This window comes from Mycena indigotica (genome assembly GCF_014461135.1).
Source record: "Mycena indigotica strain 171206Taipei chromosome Unknown Mind.scaff0001, whole genome shotgun sequence".
NCBI lineage: Eukaryota > Fungi > Basidiomycota > Agaricomycetes > Agaricales > Mycenaceae > Mycena > Mycena indigotica.
In genome coordinates, this window is record NW_023503000.1 from 1,068,745 (window position 1) to 1,088,455 (window position 19,711).

At 51.3% G+C, this 19,711-nt stretch overlaps 5 protein-coding genes across 5 annotated transcripts; 1 reads left to right on the forward strand and 4 right to left on the reverse strand.

The window, feature by feature from the left end:
* Positions 1-8,429: 8,429 nt before the first annotated feature.
* MIND_00017000 (ATP-binding cassette transporter) lies at positions 8,430-8,984 on the forward strand (the record flags this gene model as incomplete). The annotated part of the gene is made up of 4 exons (XM_037357141.1): positions 8,430-8,590; positions 8,641-8,768; positions 8,814-8,923; positions 8,964-8,984. The coding sequence occupies 4 exons, from the start codon at positions 8,430-8,432 to the stop codon at positions 8,982-8,984; spliced, it is 420 nt and encodes a 139-aa protein (XP_037225051.1).
* Positions 8,985-9,049: 65 nt separating this feature from the next.
* On the reverse strand, positions 9,050-10,331 carry MIND_00017100 (uncharacterized protein; the record flags this gene model as incomplete). Its single annotated transcript, XM_037357142.1, has 4 exons — positions 9,390-9,590; positions 9,640-9,798; positions 9,845-9,969; positions 10,022-10,331. 4 exons carry the CDS (start codon positions 10,329-10,331, stop codon positions 9,390-9,392), a joined length of 795 nt encoding a protein of 264 aa, XP_037225052.1.
* Positions 10,332-10,503: 172 nt separating this feature from the next.
* On the reverse strand, positions 10,504-13,731 carry MIND_00017200 (MI domain-containing protein; the record flags this gene model as incomplete). The annotated part of the gene is made up of 9 exons (XM_037357143.1): positions 10,504-11,057; positions 11,112-11,466; positions 11,518-11,604; positions 11,653-12,047; positions 12,095-12,424; positions 12,501-12,973; positions 13,022-13,420; positions 13,473-13,633; positions 13,684-13,731. The coding sequence occupies 9 exons, from the start codon at positions 13,729-13,731 to the stop codon at positions 10,504-10,506; spliced, it is 2,802 nt and encodes a 933-aa protein (XP_037225053.1).
* A 907-nt stretch (positions 13,732-14,638) lies between these two features.
* MIND_00017300 (ARM repeat-containing protein) lies at positions 14,639-16,517 on the reverse strand (the record flags this gene model as incomplete). Its single annotated transcript, XM_037357144.1, has 5 exons — positions 14,639-14,806; positions 14,857-15,850; positions 15,904-16,203; positions 16,251-16,414; positions 16,470-16,517. The coding sequence occupies 5 exons, from the start codon at positions 16,515-16,517 to the stop codon at positions 14,639-14,641; spliced, it is 1,674 nt and encodes a 557-aa protein (XP_037225054.1).
* A 1,071-nt stretch (positions 16,518-17,588) lies between these two features.
* On the reverse strand, positions 17,589-18,681 carry MIND_00017400 (HEME-HALOPEROXIDASE domain-containing protein; the record flags this gene model as incomplete). Its single annotated transcript, XM_037357145.1, has 5 exons — positions 17,589-17,823; positions 17,874-17,986; positions 18,040-18,214; positions 18,261-18,488; positions 18,536-18,681. 5 exons carry the CDS (start codon positions 18,679-18,681, stop codon positions 17,589-17,591), a joined length of 897 nt encoding a protein of 298 aa, XP_037225055.1.
* Positions 18,682-19,711: the final 1,030 nt, after the last annotated feature.

The window sequence follows — 19,711 nt, forward strand, 5'->3', positions numbered from 1 at the left end:
GCATCCTGTCAACTTGCACCGGAATCCATCGCGCAGCAGGGCCTCGTTAATGTTTTACTGGATAGTCGCACAGCAGCAGACGACTCACTCGGTCGCGGACATCCGAATCCTTCGCCTCGTTAATGATCGAATATCAATTTGTATATACATCATCTCGGCACACACGCCGCATGCCGCACGCCGCAGGCTCCTGCGCCTCCTCCTGCGCCGGCTCCTCTGCCCGCCCAAACGCGGTCACGTGATGCTAAATCTCACAAGTTCGCACTTAGCATTCCCTCGTTAGATTCTTATTTTGGCGCTAGAAAATGGTCAGTCTCTGGTTCAGGGCTTAAACGCGTTAATTAAGAACTTCCAGCGTTTTCTGGGAAGGCATTCCCATTCTGCAGTTATTGCAGTGTCCATGCATGGTCTCCCCTCCCGAAGGCATTGCAGCAAAGGCAACAAAAAAAAAAAGATGAAGGCGATGACTCACCAGGTGCCATAATCACGGCCTTGGTCCCACGCGCAGACTTGACCACATAGCATTTCCCGAGGGCAGTTGTAGCCTCCATCCCACGGGTTGCAACGGCGCCGACGCCAAGGCCAGGCCAAGACATCAAACCCGAGGCGTAGCATAGGTTGTGGAGATAATGCACAGTTGGGGGTCACCGCGGGAGACTAAGTCGGCGGACGGCATATCGTTGTCAATGGCCAGCCCGACATGTGCTCGGTCATGACTTCAAGTTTGTTCCCAGCCGACGAGCACTCCATCACACGCACAGTCCAGCGGTGCTTCCGAGAGCTCGGGTTCGCAGGCAAATACGTTGGGGGGGGGAAATAGCCCGACAAGACAACGCCGGTGAGTGCCATGCCACGTCCGGCCAGGATGGCTGACATCGCGCGCTTGTCGGAGTCATGATAAACGGGGAAGGTGACCACCGTGATGGTGAGTGGCTTCGTTGCAGGTGGACGGCATCGTTTGGCGTGAGTCGTTGCCTTCACCGGGAAAGAAGCCTGAGGCGATCGAGTGAGAATGGTTGGCGAGTGTGTTGTCGTTTGAGCAGGAGTGGTGGAAGGTGACCGAGTCGTCCCGTGTTGAGAGAGCCTCTGCAGTCGCAGCAATCTCTCGGGATGCGGCTCGGCGCTCGCGAAACAGAGAGACTGGCCCGGGCCGGGTAAATCTCGATTGAGGTAGGCGAATGGCTATTGCGCTCGCCCGCCAGCACCGGCATGCCGCATGGATGCGGAGTGAGTTCAAGTTGAGCCTGGAAATACTCATGGACGCCAGGCATTGGGAGCCGGATGGAGTTGGCGAAGGGATGGGGACTGGACGAGCATCGCGCAGTTGTTGCTAGTCCGAGATCATGCTGGACTGTCGAGATGGCAGGGGAAAGAATATGGTGGCGGGAGTGAAGGGCATCGGTGTGGATGTTAATGTTGAACGTGAAATTGCGTCCGTGATCGTTTCGAGAAACAAAGTGAACGCGAGTTGTGGCCCCGGGAGGACAGAAGATGGGATGGAGACTGCATGTCAACGGCGAAAGAGCCTGAGGTATAATGTGGGCCATAGTTGCAAGCTAGCCACGCGCGTCAATCGACCGCCGAAACATGGAATTTGGTGTGCGAGAGACTCTGGTGCGGAAGGGGCTAGAACAGTGTAAGATCTGGAAAACGACTCAGCACAAAAAATTAGGTTTAATGTCTGGGGGCTTACCTTCCGATATGATTGACGCGGTCAGGTTTGATGTAACCCAAGGCGGAGGGTCGCCGAGCGTGGCCAGCAAAGCGGCAATCGCAGGGGGGAGACGGGAGACGATGGACGCCGTGCGGGCGGCGGACGACGAGACAAGTTGGACAATGCTGAATGTCTTCAACCTGGAGAGGAAATGAGCAAAAGCCCAGGCGAAACGGGCACAGACAAGCCGTACCTGCCAGCGTTGAGCCACAAACAGAGGCATTGCGCAATTTTCATTGATAGTGGTGCAGAGTGAATGCGCCGTATGACACGTCGGGGCTGTATAAGGAGTCAGCACAAGTTTTTTAGCAGCGTTGGCAATACTCTTACACAAGTTGTCGAGCGCGTTGCGCGTCCTGTCGGGACGAGCTAGCCGCGGAACCCATGGCAGTCGTTGGGTTCAAAGTGAACACTGGAGGAAGGATGAGCTTGTTGAACCTGGCACGACTCACGAGGAAAACAAACTAACCAGTCGAGGTGGTGGTAAACAGAGAAAAGAGTAGACAGCGTGACTTGACCTTCACGCGCCGATTCCAAGTCACAGAATTACATATTCCATAACGTACCTTACGATCTCAAGGCTTGAACCACCGCACAAGAAACAACGGTAATATTTACCATAAGATATTGAACCCAAGGCTGGTGCTGCCGCCACAGAGTTGCCAGATGAACCTTGAATTTGACTGTGTTGAGGTCGAGCAGAGTGTTGCCAAGACTTCTCGTAAGTCGCGGGGAACTGGCAGACCAGTTTATTTTGACAACATGACGGGAAAACGGAAGCGTGTCACACAACAGTTCCGATCAACATCAATGCCGTCTTCACGCAAAAATTTTGCAGCGCATGGAGGACTATATAACAACAGAAAACTTGACTGGCCAGTACACAAACCAGTCCTTCTGGGCCGCTTTTGGAGCTTTCCCAAGCTCCAGCACCAAACCATCAAATTTGATATCGGCAAGCAAATGCCGTTGTGATACCAAACTATGAGCGGAGATCCGACTCCGGCGCGTCATGTACGTTTGGGCGCGACGAATGAGAATGGGTGCGGCGACCCAAGCCCGCGCACACATGCAAATCTGGAGCGGCGAACTGAAATTTGGCATTTTGCCGACGGGGCCTAGTGCAGATATGATGCTGTGAAGAGCAAGGAGAAACGAACAATGGAGCAGTGGTTATGCTGCAGTGCTGGCGCGCTGCTGTTTTCCCGTTCCCCACAGTCTTTTACTTCTTTTTCCATAGTTCCCATCAGAAGAGAAATTGTCTTAGTCTGACCATTCTAAAGGGCTTTGTTGCACATTCACGCGCAAAATTGCTGTTGAACATGAGGTCACGTGACCCAACACCACTCGACCAAAAAGGAAATTCGCGCAGTATTTCGCGACGTGCGGCCTCAGAAATGCTCCAAATGCTTGGAAAATTTGAGGAAATGTATTAAGTAAACACTTGAGTCCAGTAGCGACGCGTTCTCCCGCGATATATAACATCAAAAATGTGTATATTCTCTGGACCACAAATTTCAGTTTTCTGCCATCTACGCATGCTACTTTTCGCCGATTACCTTGAAACTTCACAGAAATGTTGATTACGTAAGCGCGTATCTGCCTTGGCTCTCCGATTTCCTCACAGACCAAGGCAAGTGCTTGATATGTTGATATGTTCTAGTTTGATCTGCCGTTTCAACGGCAATCTGGCCCTGCGCTTAGCAAAGCGCCAGAAGCATCATAGCACATGTCTTCTAGCTGTCAGGTCTTTATCCATGGGCGTTCCGAGCCTCGCCAATGCTCCATTTCTTGTGGTTTCCGGAAACTCAGTTTTAACATATAACGTGTATTATAGGACTTGTGGAGGCTGGAACCAGTCTAATTTCATCCAGTACAGTAATATAGGCACAGGGACAGTAGAATCTAGTGTTATAAGTCTTGAACTGCCGCTCCGATATCATTCCCACACAATTTACATCTTCCAACTTGACTCGAATCCCGCCCTAAGAACATCTGTCAAGCGGTATCCACCGCTACTGTCACTCGCTTAGTGGGCGCTCCGAAGCCTGAGGATATAAAAGGCTCACCGATTTCACCTTTTACCATCATTCCCTCTCTCTCTCCTCTCACATCTTCCTCCTTCTCGAGTTTGTCGTCGACATCGACGGCGTACTCCCTCCCACTGTCGCAACCCCACCTCATTCTCTACCCGCCAGTCCCGTCCCGATGTCCGCGCACTCCCTCCCACTGTCGCAGCCCCGCCCATCCGCACTCCCTCCACTGTCGCAGCCCCACCCGATTTTCTACCCGCCAGTCCCGTCCCGATGTCCAAGCTCATCACGGCAATGGTGGCCAACAAGTTGGAGATTGATTGCCTTCGTCAGTTCTCGGTGAGTTTGACTTGACTTCAATTTTTTGCATCACTCACCTGGATGAAACAGCACGCATCAATACGGCCGAGGCGGGCCTTTACTGGTCATCAAGCAGGTCGATGTGTCTGCTGCGTTCGCCTACTTGAGCGCGCCGGAATGATTCACGAGGCGAGGTAGATGGCCGTATTCGGGGTTTGGCTTTGACGGTGTGTCTTGCCGCTATTCGCCGAGTGTTCTTTTGCTAACTTGAATCTTAGTAGGTGTTGGTGGTCGTAGACGACGGCGGGCGGGGCCATCGTTGTTGCCAAAGAGGTTCATGTCGTTCACAACGAGTAAGTTGTCGCTATCCACATTGACGGCCTGGACTGACCTGACTCGCAGAGTGCTTCCCCAACCATTATTCCCTCCCCCATTCTCGAAACGCAGGCGTTGTCGCTAGGAAGGACTCCGCCATCTTCATCATCACCCCCCATCCATTCACCACTAGCCCGCTCCCGCCCCGAAGTCAGCACAAATTTAATTGGAATCGGGCAGTAGGCGGTTGACGGTCGCGAGTTCGTTACTGGCCCGACGGCGTTGAGGATTGACTGTCTTGCCGCTATCCGCCTAGTGTTCTTGTGCTAACTTGAATCTTAGCGGTCGTAAACGACGGCGGGCGAGGCAGAGCCACTGCCATCGTTGTTGCCAAAGAGGTTAAAGCCGTTGTTCGTGCCCTTCAGAACGAGTAAGTTGTCGTTCTCTACATTGACGGTCTGGACTGACCTGACGTGCAAGTTACTTGCATGGCTTTCCAACGACGAGTTCAATGGCGTCAACTCAGTAGCAACACGCTTTAGTCGTTGCCCCCGTTTGTTAGGAATAGCCGTTGGGTTGGCGGTCGTGGTGAATGAATGGGGGGAGATGGTCGTGAGTTGTCGCTGTTGTCATGCATTTTCGCGCCAATGACTCCTCGAGAAGACCTTGCTGGTCGTTGTCCCCGCCTCTAGCGGCTAGCGAGTTGTCGCCGTTGGAAGACCGCTGTCGTAGTGGTGGTCGGCGTTTCCCTTCTGTTTTCGGCATTTGACCCTGGCGCAATTGCGGGCCGAGTTTCACAAAAGGCCATCGTTGCCGGGAGTCCAGTCCGTTTGGGGGATAAGTGAGCATATTGGTCCGCTATAATTCGCCTAAAACTCACCTATTTCAAGCTACCGCAAGACTCACATCGTCTCCGGCTTGAATCGACACATAAGAAGCGGGATTTTTGCTGTCGTAGCTGTAGACTTAGTTGAGGACGGCACTGAGTGGCCGTGAGAGCTTGAGACAGCGCCTGAGTGCTTGCCGGCTTGCCAGATATAGCTGGGGCGTCAAGGAGGAAGTCAAAGTCAAGATTATCGCGTGCCGTCACACAAAATTCGTGACTTGTCTTTCGACCATGACAGTCTTTCCTTTGGCTTCCGACACACAGTCCGTCTTCCGGCTATACACTCACACCTGCTTGCTGACCGTTCTGCAGCTCAGCACTCGCGAATCAGGTCTTTTGAAGCGAGAGGTGCGGATTTCAAGTTATGCCCTCTCTGTTTTGTTGACTCAAGTCTTCTGCAGCGCGTTCTTCGACTTCAACCTGGGCAACGCTGTCGATGGGCACGGGTGGGAATAGGGCTGTAGAGCAACGAGTAGCGGTTTTCTTTTTGGCTCCGAGGTACGTGGCTAAACCATATTGACAACGGCGGAGTGTGCTTACCTTCTTCCAGCATCCTTCACTACCACCACCACCACGTTCCAATTAGAGGGAGTGAAGGCTGGTTGGGGACTCATAGCCGCTGCTGCCATAAGGTGCGTTGCTCGTTCATGCTATAAACGACTTTATTGAAAAGCTCAACGCAGTCTTGCTCCAATTCCTTCATCAAGGCAGCACACGAGCCTTTACTGAACGAACCCGCCCTCCACCATAGGCCTCGAAAGCCTTCTGCCAAGCCAACAAGGTCAGTCTCTGCCTTGATTATGTTGCGATTCTAGCTCATTTCCCGTGGCAGATAGCCCCAAATGCGCGAAAAGGACGGTGAATTTGCTTGTATCACTACGCTTACGTAAGCGCTTTCTGGGACACTTTTTTTTCCGTTTTAAACCTCACTTTTTTGCAGGATTTTGCCGCCGGAGGCATAAATAACGCCCTGGACTTGAAAGTCACGCACTCGCATCAACATATCTTGTCCTCTGGTGGCCTCCGTCGCTTGCGAACGCGAGGCATGCGGCGCATCATCCTGAGAGTCGCGCCGCCAACACCAACATCGATTGCAAACGGGAGCGCGAGCGCGAGGATGGCGCCTCACGTTGTGACTAGTAAGTGGTCAGTATTTACCTTGATTCTGTTGCGATTCAGGGCTCATTTCCCGTGGCAGACACGCTCAAATGGGTGGAAACGACGGTGAATTCGCTCGAGTAACGGTGCTTACGTAAGCACTTTCACGCTCATTTTTTGCGTCTGAGAACTCATTTTTACGCAGGATTTTGCCGCCGGAGGCGTGAATAACGCGCTGGACTCAGAGGTCACGCACTCGCATCAACATACTCCATCCCCTGGTGGCCATCGTTTGCGAACGCGAGCAATGCGCCGTTAGGCGCATCAGGCTGAGAGTTGCGGGGGGAGCGTGCGAGAAATGCGCCCGTCAGGCGCATCACATTGTGGAAGTGAGTGAGTTATTCGTTATCTGCTGGAGCCTGTAATCTAAACAGCTCAACAGATATGGAACGCGAGCCACTGCTCAACGCGCAAGAGAACATTGGGCTTGTTTGGGAGCATGGGCAACGGGTTTTGGAATGGTCGGCGCTGCAATACAAGGTAAGCTTTTAGTTCCTGTCTTCCTATTGCACTTGTTTACTTCCGTTCAGACCTGTTCGCCATTGAGCTCACTCGCTGTAAAGCACGGTTGAGAGGACTCAGCGAACAGCGATGCGAGTATGGTGCTTTTAAAAGTGTGTGTTTGTTACTACTTGTTGTGGATGCTGACTGTGTTTGGTAGTCTTCAAGGACTTGATTTTCGACACGTTGGCGATGGGAACGAAGTCGTCTCAATGCGCCGTTAGGCGCATCAGGCGGAGAGTCGCACCGCCAATACCAACATCGATTGAAAGCGCGGCGGGGAACGCGCGAGAGGTGCCGCACATTGCGGAAGTGAGTAAATTATTCGCTATCGGAGTCTGTAATCTAAAGAGCTCGACAGATATGGAACGACTGCTCAACGCAAGACAACATTGGGAGCCTGGGCAATGGGTTTTGGAATGGTCGGTGCCGCAATACAACGTAAGCTTTTAGTTTTTGTCTTACTATTGCACTTATTTACTTCGGTTCAGACCTTTTTGCCATTGAGCTGAAAGCGGTCGAGAGGACTTGACAGCAGCGAACAGCGATCGAGTATGGAGCTTTCAAAAGTGTGCGTGTGTGTTTGTTGCGACTTGTTGTGGATGCTGACTGTGTTTGCTAGTCTGATTTCGTCGGAGTTGCGATGCGAGTATGGTGCTTTTAAAAGTGTGTGTTTGTTACTACTTGTTGTGGATGCTGACTGTGTTTGCTAGTCTGCTCCGACTTGATTTTCGACGCGTCGGAGTTGTCTGTGATGGAGGCGCAATTGCTCAGAACGTCAAGGTGAGTTTTCGGGCCGTCTTGTTATTGAATCCCAATAACTTTATAGTTGTGGATTTCAATCAACTATATCGTTGAGTTTTGCGCGTTTTGGCGCGGAAAGGTCGGCGCCATTGTCCAAGGCAAGTTTTCCGTTCCTGTTTTAATGCTGCATTTGTATACCTTGATTCAGACCTATTTGCGGACGAGGTGTGTTGGACGCGCCTGCGAAGTCGAGAAGAACAACGATGCGTAAGTCGTCTCAATGTTGGCGAGTTCAATATCTGATTGACTTGCAGTATCACCTCCTTGTTGTGCGACGACGTGGACGCGAGAATGAAGTAATCGAGGAGCGTGGGGGGCGAAAAGTAGGCGTTTGGAGATGAGTTAGATGTCTCGAAGGTGAGTTTTCAGGCAATCGCGTGTCGTTATTCATGCTAACTACTTTACAGTTTTGTTACGATGGACTTACGCGTTGGGGTACCACGAGAATGTAGTAGTCTACATCACTTATGGGAATGCGAATAGGCTGCGCGGCATTGAAATCTTCGACCTGTTAGACCGCGCTCGGTGGAGAGCCGCAGATAGCGAGGGACATCGAAACTGCTGTTGACTTGAACACTTGTTAGCCTGCGAGCGCAGTTGCAAGAGCAGGACCAGCGACAACGCGAGGGCATCCATGTGCTTGCGGCGTGTCCCGGTTCTGTTCTTTTGCTGACGGCGTTGGTAGTGATACTAGGAAAGGTGCGAAGTCATCGAGCACATGAAGAGCGGCGCTGAAGCAGACATTGCACGCCAAGTAGACGTGTTAGTGGCCGCCCAGGTGGCAGAGCTGTTGAAAGTGCACATGCCCGAGGAGCTGCAAGTCGAGGTTGCGCGGCAAGAGGAATGGTTGGAGGAGGTCCAGAGGGATCTCCGCAATTCGTGCGTTTTCATGGCTGACAGACATCATTTTTTATCCTGCTTTAATGCAGCGAGAACCGGCGGGCAAATGCGATGCTTCGCGATGGCGAGTCAGCACCGCTGCAGCCGATCTACAAGATGGACGGAACGGTCGCAGACAAGTTTCCATCGACGCTGAAAGAGCTGTTTGAAATGGACGGTGAGTCGAGGCAACGAAGCGGCCTGGGCTGAAGAGGGGCTCTAGTATCGACCTCGCAGGAGCTTATGAGGGAATACGAGCTGTCCGAGTGCTCAGCGTCACGCGAACGAAACCTCAACCGACTGATGCAGTTCTTCAATGTCAAATATCAATTGGTGGGTGTCTTGTGTGGGTGTCAGCTTGAATAACACTCAGGCTGGCGCTGTAGGTTCGTGAAGGAGGAAGAACAAGGAACTTGGGGATGTTGTGAACAAGGCAAAGCGCACGTAATGAAGTAACATCTAATGAGCCAATGATGAACCCAAACGCATACGCAACAATTCCGCGGAACCATGATCTCCGTCCGGCGCAAGAGTCTGAGTGCGAGCCAGCTCGCGTAAGACGATGTCGTGCTGCTCGAGAGCTCCAGATAGGTTAGCAACACGACAGCAAGCTGCCCGTATCGCTAACAGGACCGGAGAGGGCAACTCGGGAACGGCCTGATTCAGCTCTTTGCACGTGTCGACCAAAGTTGGATCAACGGTGAACGTGACGCGGTGTTGTTGCACGCTTCGGAAGGAAGAGAAGTTGGGCAGACTTGATACGATGTTGTAAGTGTGGGGCTACTTGGAATGAGACTGTTTAGACTGGTGGTAAAGAGGTTCTTGCCTGGTCGTTAACTTCCTCCAGCCACACAAGCATTTCATTGAAGAGGCTATAGAGATTCCCGTCCATGCACAGGAGGTTCGCATCCCGATGGACTCCGAGTCTGGTTCCAACCCACTGTTCATGTCCAACACAGAACAGTTCAAGAATCGCGTCAGCACTGGCACTATACGCCTCCTGAAAAGGTTTTAGTTTCAGCAGGACTGAATTAATGCATTGAACCAGCCTGGTTGTCGCTGGATTGTGAGAAAATGTGTGCGCACTGAACAACACCGGCGCCCTCGTTATCGGTAAGCCTGCGGGCCTCGAGTTCGGGATAAGTCACAGTGGCGACAATATCATAGCATCCTGTCAACTTGCACCGGAATCCATCGCGCAGCAGGGCCTCGTTAATGTTTTACTGGATAGTCGCACAGCAGCAGACGACTCACTCGGTCGCGGACATCCGAATCCTTTGTTGACGTTTGCAAAGCAAGAATCCTCTGTCGTTTCAATTCAAACGAGGGCAGACTGGGGGAATTGGGGTCGTTGTAGACTGGACGGGCATCCGAATGGACTGTCAAGGCTGAATGGTAGTTTCGATAGAGGGGTTTAATTTGGTCGCGCACAGATACGAAGGAGGTGGTTGCGATAGAGCAGACCAAGGTTACAGAGGTCCTCCAAGGCGGAATCTTTGCACCGACAAGAGGTGATTTCTGCAATGAGGCGCTTATATGGATGGGTGCCGTACGTAAAGTGAGTGTGGCTGAAGAAATCGACAAGAAAATAGCCTATAACACGGACGCCGATGAGCTTGTCCTTGAATTTGGATCCAGTGGAGAATGCATCCGCTTCGGCGTAAGCTTCGGCTCGCAGAATGAACTCCCAGAGGTCTTTGCCTTCGTGGTCAAGCTCGATTTCGGAGAGGGGGGGCAACATCAAATGTGACAGGTGTGACTTCGAAGTCACACAAACGAAAAATTGGATATGTCGGCGGAGTGTAATGAGATAAGAAAAAGAATGGACGCAGAAGGGAAATACTGTGTGGTAAACCATCTCAGTCAAGAAATAACGATCAGCAATGCGCAAGTAGATCAAGTAAAGAAAACAATCAATGCAGTCTATGAAGCAGCGATGAGTGTGCAAGAAGCTTGTCGACATCGCCAGTCTTCTCTGCAACCCTCTTCTGCCTTTCGTCGTCAAACGTCACCAGTTTCATGATTAGGGCGAAGTAGTTGGGTGCTTTAGGCGCGTCGATAGCAATGTCTTCGAGAATCTCGGCCAAAGGAGCAAGGCCTTCTTCAAATGCTTCGGCCGAACATAGCTCCTTGCTGGATACCCGCCCAAACAGATCTGCCACCAGTTGTGCGTCCGATTCCTTGGCCTCCAGCGCCGATCCAGCCAGTTTTTCCACCAACCGAGGGTGATGCGCTGGCGGAAGAGCAGAGAAATACGCTTCCGCCTCGTCCAGATTCCGAATGGCAAAGAACTCTTTCGAGTCTTCAGCAACTTTCCTGTCAGCAGCTTCGTCTGACATCTCTGCCGCTACCTCGCCCTCCGACTCAGATTCGCTCTCGTCTGACCCAGCAGGAGTCGCCGCTGATTCCTCCGTTGGTTTCGAACGAGGTGCCGGAATGAGACGTTTGCGTTGGGTTGGTTCAGGTGCTAGATCAGATGATCGATTAGATTGATCGCATCAAAGATAGAAAAAAGACTGACCCTTCGACTCTGGAGAGGATTCGGTTTGGCTGAGCATCGAGAACATGTTGCTACTCGACATGTTGGAGTTAGAACTGGTCCTCGACAGCGATTCACGCCTGCCATCCTTCCTCCCAGAGAACACGCTACTCGGGCCAGGTAAACAGGCCTTGCTGCTGCTGCCCATCTTGCCGATTTGCGAAAGGTCACCAGCCTTGGGTGGCGGCCGCGGTCCACTGCCACTGCTTTGAACATTGGTCCAACTGTCATGCCATGGCCCTTGGAAGTCGCCTCGTTCTGCACTACACCGTAAACCACCACGAGACATGCTGATTGTCCGTTGGTATGTCTCAGCCTTGGCTGCTTCTTTAGCCGCCTAGAGGAAAAAATTAGAATATGTCGGAAAAAACTAAATATGTGTACTCACGGCCTCGTGGACCCCTTGGATTGTAGTCGGCGCTGCCATTTGTGTTGATCGGGCAGCCCATTTGCGATCTCGCAGTTCAATGACGTCCTGTTGCATTCTGAGACTCCAAAAGAAAACACAAGAAAACAAACAAACCTGTAACATGAACTGCATACGCGAACTGACGCTCTTTGACTTGGCGAGCTCCTTCATCCTCGAGAAGTAAACGTCCATATGTGCTCGCGCCTTCTGCGTATCGAGCAATGAACCAACAGTGGAGATGAGCTTGCAAAGACTTTCAATCTCCTCTTCTTCAGGATTTTCGACGTTGCCGAGCAGCTTCTTCACGCACTCGTGCATGATGCGCTCAGTCAACATCTGGAGCTTGAACAACTCGCCGATGAACTTGATCAGACCGAGACCCTGACGCTTTGCCTTTTGCGCAGCGTAGTACTCATCTGCATAGAGTACTGAGTCTTTTTTTGAGTCGCCATTTCCACCCTCCTCGTTTTTCTTCTCTTGAGCAGCAGCCTTGCCTTGTCCTCTGTCGCCTTAAGAGTAGCGGCAGCAGCAGTTGCCTCCTTTGCCACCCAAACACGCTCTAAGTCTTCTTGACAACGGTTCAAGAGATACTTCCGGAATAGTTGACCACCAGCGATGGGCTTGCCCTCGGCATTCTTGATACCGTCATCCTGAACCTTGGGGCTGATTTGTTCCATCATCTTGCGGCAAAGACGAGCATACATCTCTGACCAAATGGCCTCATCGCTCGCCTTTTCAAACAACAGTCGAATGACTTGGATGAGTGTCCTTCCGTCCTTCTCCTTCTCCGACTTGTTCGCCCACTGAATGATTTGGTCCGAAAGCGAATCAAACTTCTCCGTCGCCAGTTTGTTGAGTAAACTCTTGACTTTATGGTCGACGGCTTCTGGGGAATCCACATCAATCTGGTTGAGAGCACGACGATCCCATCGGTTGACACTTATTGCTAGCGTTCTCGATACCCGCTAATGGTGTGAGTGCTTGTGTGGAGTTGTGTTTGTCGCGAGTTTCACCCCGCTTACTCCGTGTCCGCTTGCTTCCAAGAGCAGAACCCACTCCAGGCTGACTTGCGGTCCGTTGCATTTGCGCAGGACGGAATTGACCAAGACCAGAGACACTGGTTGCACGATTTCCGTTGGCGAGAGCGAATCGTTCTTCGCTCGTGAGCTTTGTACCCGCGCCTCGGAAATGACCCATGCTGCCACCAAACGGCGCTGGACCCTTGCCAGGGAATGGGAATCCCGGCGTCGTGTTTCCACCAGAGGGACCAGACATTGATGATGTCCGGCCGGGTCGGTGAGTGCCTCCTCTTGACGATGTTCTCGTCATAGCTGCTTGGTCAGCTGGGCCAATACCAATAGCGTCAAGTGGAGGAAGGTTGTCGGGCTTCTCTTTGCAGATCGGCATGAATTGAAGGAGGAAAGCGCAATCGTATCTTAGAGGCATGTCACGGAAGATAATACTCAACGACAAAAAGACATACCGGAACTTGCCATCCTTAGCACTGACATTGAGTTCAGCCCTGGGGCTCTGAACATTTTCGGGATAGGTGATGCAGTTGAGATCTTTGATGAAGCGAGCAGTGGCGAGGGCAGAAGGGAGAGTGGAAGAAATGTTGGTCTTGAGAGTGCTGCTAACATCTTTAGTTGACTCGAAAGCAGCTCCTTCAGAGTCCTTGTTGTTGTTATTGATGGGTTTGACTTCGAAGGTTGTCGCTTCGGTATGCTGGTCTGGCGGAGTTAAGCCGGCGTCCCATATGCCCATTTCGCCTTTTTTCAATTTGTGGAGAGCCAGAGCCTTGACTTCTGTGAAGTCCCAAAGACTGGCTAGGGAGAGAATAGCTCGCCAGTTCTCGGTGCTTGTGTTATATTGCAGGTAGTTTCTGACAAGAACTTAGTTTCCAGTCGTTCGGCCAAAGGCGCTATGGGACGGACGGGTTATAGAACACCCAAAGAAAGGCCGCAAACTCGTCGCTCTTGACATCGGGAAGGACAAACGGCGCGGTGAGAGAGCCACGTCCAGCAAGGAGGTGCCGAAAAAACTGAGACTCCCGTTCGAAGAAGAAACGGTGAACCTTGAAGATTGTGTTTTCCACCTGGAGGTGTTCATCAGAGCGAGCATGTCAGAGGCTGGTAGAGCACGCACAACGAACTTGACGCTGCCGTCAATAAAGTTGTAGTCCTTGTGGTACATGCTCTGTTAAGGTGCCGTAGGATGTCCACACGAGGACGCTGGCGCCAGTCCCGTTCACGTGTCCGCAGGCGCTTGAGCTAACTTTGGCCATTGATACAGGCGCCGTTGAAATTATGGGTCATTATGGGAGCCTGAGCGTGGTGGGTAAGTAGTGAAAACGAGCTCTAATGAGGGGGATGGTACCAGTCATTAGTAGTCTGCTGGAAGTTGAGTGCATAAATGAAAAAAGTGAGCATGTGACCTAATGTGACCGTGATGTTTCCAGATAACTTTTATCGCACTTACACTAAGTAACTCCTAAAAGATGTAGTGGTTAGGACCACAACTGGTTGTCTGGCTACTCGAGTGCGCCGGGTGGGTGGAGCGATGGCCCACCAGAGCCTGGGGGGCGGGAACGCTGTCGCTTGTTGAACTCCAAGCGGAGGTGTCGCCGTCATATATAGGACATGGAGCAGAGGTCATAGAAGCAATAAGCAAGGGGCTGGGTCGATTTAGTCGCTAGGAGCCTACTGCCGAGTCATCGTCCTGTCTCGGGCAGATCCGGCGCACTGGGCCGAGCGACGGCCCGGAGCCATCCTGGGCCGTCTTGGTGAGATGGTCTGTCCGTGAATTCAGTCAGCGTCGTAATGCTTGTATGCATTCCTCCGTAGGATGCCGTCGTGACATTTTTAGTCATTCTACTGCATTTATATACTACTCGTACAACAAATCCTGGACCACGAACTATAAGCACATTCAAGTTGCGGTGCCTGAGAGCTGGTTTCGGAGCGGGTTTTGGTGCAACAAAAGGCATGGAATGGATGTCGCTGACCAGACAGTGCAGTCCAGTGGTGGTAGTCGAAAGTCGGTTGTTTGTCGGTAGTACTTGATATATCATGATGAACAGACACATTGCTCGACGCAAAGCTCAGCGCCTCGCTGCCAACTTGCCGAACACGGAAAGATCGCCAGCCTTCGGTGGAGCCCGGGGTCGGACAGTCCGTCCACTCCAACGGCCCTCGATGTTCATCCAATCATCTCCAAGTTTCGGTGATGTTCGAGCTACCCATTTTCGGTCCCGTAGCTCAATAACATCCTGTCATCATTCAGAGGTATGCGCACGAAACAACAAGGCAAGAAACATACCAGTAACATAAACTGCAAACGTGCACCTAGTGTCTCTGACTTGGCCATCTCCTTCATTCTTGCGAAATAGACGTCCATATGTGCCCGCGCCTTCTTTGTGTCAAGCGCCGAACCCACGGTTACAAGCAGCGTGCACAGGCTCTCAACCTCCTCGGGATTTTCAACGCTTCCGAGCAGCTTCTTAACACATTCGTGTATTATGCGCTCAGTCAACATCTTGAATTTAAATAACTCGCCGATGAACTTGATCAGACCAAGACCTTGACGCTTTGCCCTTTGTGCGGAGTAAAAAGCGTCGAAATCGGATATTCCTGGTGCTGGTCCCTGTGCTGCCCAACCGCGCTCAAAGTATTCTTGACAACGATTCAATAGATGCTTGCGGAAAAGCTGACCACTGGCAATGGGTTGGATGTCGTCTGCGTCTGCGGTGTCGACGTTGTCATCTTTTACGCCGGCGTTAAGGCTACTCTGCTCAATTATCTTGCGGGAGAGACCAGCATAGAGGTCCGAGCGGAACACGTCGTCTTGTGCGGCCTCAAACACCAGTCGAACGACCTGGATCGTGACTATTGCCCGCCCATTCTCCTCCAATGCAGTCATCTGTGCGATGATTCGACCCGAAATCGAGTCCAAGTTCTCCTTCGTAAGTTTGTTGAGCCAACTTCTCACTTTCCGCGCCACGGCTTCAGGGGAATTCGGGACGAGTTGGTGAAAGGCACGGCAATCCCAGCGGTTGGCGCTGATTGATAGCGGTGCGACATTTTCGCTCGGTGGGAGAGCTTGAGGGGTTAACTTGTACTTTTCGCGTTTACTTCTTGTTCGCTTGCCTCCAGAAGCGACAATTGTAAATGAAGAGAGACGAGTATCCCGCCGAGCGACTGGCACGACCGGACATGTGGTGGGGTCAAGACCAAATGCGTCAAGATCCCGGGCCAGGTCATCGGGCTTGTACTTGCATACTAGCCTAAATTGAAGTAGAAAATCTCGGGTGTAGCTAGAAATATATCATTATATACGACGAAGAACTTATTGAACAGATAAACACACATGAACTTGCCATCCTTAGCGTTTGAATTGAGCCGGGCGTCAGGGCGTTGGATATTGGCGGGATACGGGATGGTACTGAAATTGTGGATGGTGTCAATGGGAGAGCCGGTGAACAAGACGACATCTTCAAAAGAAGTGTTTGGCGGAGGTAAATCCTGTTCGAAATCTTCGAGTTTGACCTCTCCTGCTTCTTTCAGTTTGCAGAGCGCCAGAGATTTTGCCTCTGCGAAACCCCAGCGATGAGCCAGGGCCAGAATGGTTTTCCAGTTCTGGGTGCTCGTGTGGCATTGCGAGTAATTCCTGCGAAAATCGTTAAATACTAGGAGTTGGCCCGTTGTGGCACGAACGGGTTATAAAACACCCAAAGAAAGGTCGCAAACTCATCGCTTCTAACATCGGATAGGACGAACGGTGCAGTGAGAGAGCCACCGCGTTGAGCAAAGAGCTGCCTGAAGAGCTGAGACTCCCGTTCGAAGAGCCAGCGGTGAACTTTGAAAAGTGAGTTCCCTGCCTGTGAATTGTGTTCATCAGCGCGAGTATGTATGAGGCTGGTAGAGAGTACACACAATGAACTTGACGCTCCCGTCAACGAAGTTGTAATCCCTGTGGTACATGGTGTGTCAGGTCAAGTGCACACGAGGCTTCCAGCGTCAGTCTTTCTCGAAATCCACGTGTCCGTGAGCGCTTGAGCTAAATGTATCGAGGTTATTCGGCCATTGTGCGGAACTGTTGCCAGTGCCTAATCTTCAAGTTCATTGACAAGTAACTGGAATTTATTCTTCAGTTAACAAGCTTGTGCCACATAATGGGGCCCCCAAACCAACCTCTGAGACCATTTCGGACGATCGCTCTCTGTCTCGTCGTACACGAACTTTTCTGTTCTGGAACAAGAACATGGTGTCACACCGTGACGTCGACTGGACCAACAAACCCAGAAGCTGACATATTCCCTTTGCACTCGTTCGATGCTCGGGGTGTTTTCAGTCATGTTGGTACTTACTCGGCCCATGATGAGGCTAACATTCGAATCAGGTCACCGACCCGCGCCGGGTTATACAGCGTAATATCTTCGGACTGGTGGTTTCCTGCTAGTTCCTGCCCCTCGAGGACTGGGACGGGAAAAGCACTCTTCGGACCGCGCCAGACGCCACGCGACGACTGACAGAGATATGGTTTTCAAATTATGGAGCAAACAAGCAGGAACCCGACGTTGGCAAGCTCAAGCATTTTCGGCAAATCATGGTTCAGCTTGACGGCTTCTGAATCTCTGGGCCAGTAAATGCGCACAAGGCATCGGTGCCGCTCAGTGGCCGTGGCTTAGGCTGGTGATGTAGAATCATCCACGAGTTTTCGCTTGATGCTCTTCTAGAACGAGGCAATATGCTGGGTCGATGCGCGAGTCCCTTCACCCTCATCAAGACGCAACCGCAGTCCGGCTTCACCGACGAACTCTTCGACACATTTCTAGTTCAAGTTCATCAGCCAGACTATCCCACGTTCTTCCATCTTTACTTCTGCTAGGCTCAGCAGGAAATCTAATTTTTTCCGTCCATCCGAGTCTTGAACCTCAGTGCCTTTAGTTCTGGACCAAGCTGAATCAGCCCAACAAGTTCGCGGTCTAACTAAGAATAAAGCAAATTAGCTGCACTATTTACACTAAGCACTATATGTCACAAGAAATCCTCCTACTTCCCCTTCGTCAAACCGTCGAGTTGCTTGCAGATTGCCTTGCTGTCCAAGGTTGGGGCGTCTCCGGCACCAGTCCTGACATAGGGACATCCACCACTCGACGTCCAGCGGCTCGCGGTCTTAACACTGCCAATAAGAGGTGGGAGCGATTTGGTATCGATGGCGCAGGAGGGGACGCCCCAGCCCTCAGCGAAAGGGAGGCGCTCTTCACGGAACCAGATGTCCACGAATCTTCCAGCATGTCAGTATGGGGCCATTGTCGTGTAGGACCAAGGACTCACTTCTTCGGCGCGACACCGGTCGTAACATTGCCGAAGATAGCGAGAGGGAGTGCTGCGGTAAACGACCGGAATCCGATTTCCTTGTCCGTGTTCGTGATCTGGGGGTTCTTTTTCTATGAAGGAGAATCTCAGTATAACCAAAGGAGGTGACAGGGGGTATGCAGACCTCTTGCAGAGCGAGACGGTCAAACATTGCTTTGCCAGTTGAGTTCACGTTGTAGAAAGAGACACCAGGGTTAGAGTTAGCATATGTGCTATAGATCGACTCGTTGAATTTGGAGTTGTCGCCGACGGCAAAGTCCTCGCGTGATAATGAAGCATCAAACTCAATGGTACCATGTCTATACATCTTCAGTTAGTTGCAAATGCGAAGGACATGATACTCACAACTTGATGTCGTCAAGGGTGAACGTGTCAGGCTCGCTTGACGTAAGAAGTCCCAACTTGGCGACACCTAAGAGGAGTGCGGAGTCGACGTTGTAGATATCTTTGTGTTGTTGGACTGAGTAAAGGAATGCATATGCAGGAACAAAAAAGATACCTTTTGACACCTGGAGAACTTGGCGGATAGTGACATTTCTGCCGTCGCGAGGAAGGAAGCCGTGATTCGCAAGACTACAAATACTTCAATCGAGAGACTTTGGATAGAGCAAGTGACGAACGCATTCAATGCAGGGCACGGACCGCGAAGATCAGTGGACTTGGGCTTCGCGAAGCCAAATTTGCCCTCAGTGGCAGTGGGGCATGAGAGTACTGTGGAGGCAAGCGAGGAGACGAGGAAGAAGGTCGAAGAGAATTTGAAGTGCATTGTAGTCGGGCAGGAAAGAGGGAGCGAACTTGGAATGGGGGAAGTGGAAGTGCAGAATTAGAGGATTTGAAAGGGCGTTTTATAGCGACATCAAGGAATCAAGCCCATGTATGCCCGTGAACCAATGAAGGCGTAGAGAATATTTTGCCGTGGACACCGTGTTGACCGTGTCAATGCCAGAATTTGAGGATTTTCAGCCCCTGATGATCTTCGTATACGTGAAATCGTGGCCGTGCGAGTGGCTGGCAGTGTCAAGTATGTAAGCGCATAATGCAGTGTTCATAGCGCTCATGTCGGGAAGCACTCCGAGTCCCGAGTCGGTTAACTTGCAAGCCGCCCATAATAATGAGTGGATTCGGTGGAAGTGCGATAACGGTACAGTTTATCTGGCTCAAGTCGGGTGAATGGTGTTGACTGAACAAAGTTCGAGTGTGGTAGTGTTTAGAGAGGGTAAGTAGTGTCACATTACACGTGATAGCGTAACACATATGTGACTTACGACTTGTTGAACCATGTTGTCCGCGTCATGTAACAGCAGAAGCTCAATTTTCCCTCTAGATCTCTGAACAACCGCGCATCTAAAAGCCTTGCCTACTCGAACTCCCTCTTTTACCACTGGTAATCTTATACTCTGACGACGTGCTATAGGGAGCCTGAGACCGGTTTGAGATTTAACATGATATATTCTCCAACGAACGATTCCTTCAAGTTCGAAGCCCAACTATGCACGTCTCTCCATTTTGGTCTCCACTGTGAAATTTTTTTCAGAAACTCGTTTCCCGTGGCTCTATTCTTTGGCCACTTCACATATTCTGGGCTAAATACTTGATACTCACACGGAATGCAGTGCCAGTGATTGGCCTTGGTTCCCTGTTTCGAACTCTACAATATCTTTTCCACTGGCATGATCAAGTATTCGCTGAATTTTGCGTCCAACGCTTCAAGCTTTCAATTCTGTTTGGATGGTTCGGCTCACCCGTTCTTCTTCTAAACATGTCCACGGCACGCTTACTAAGATTGTTCCGGTTTC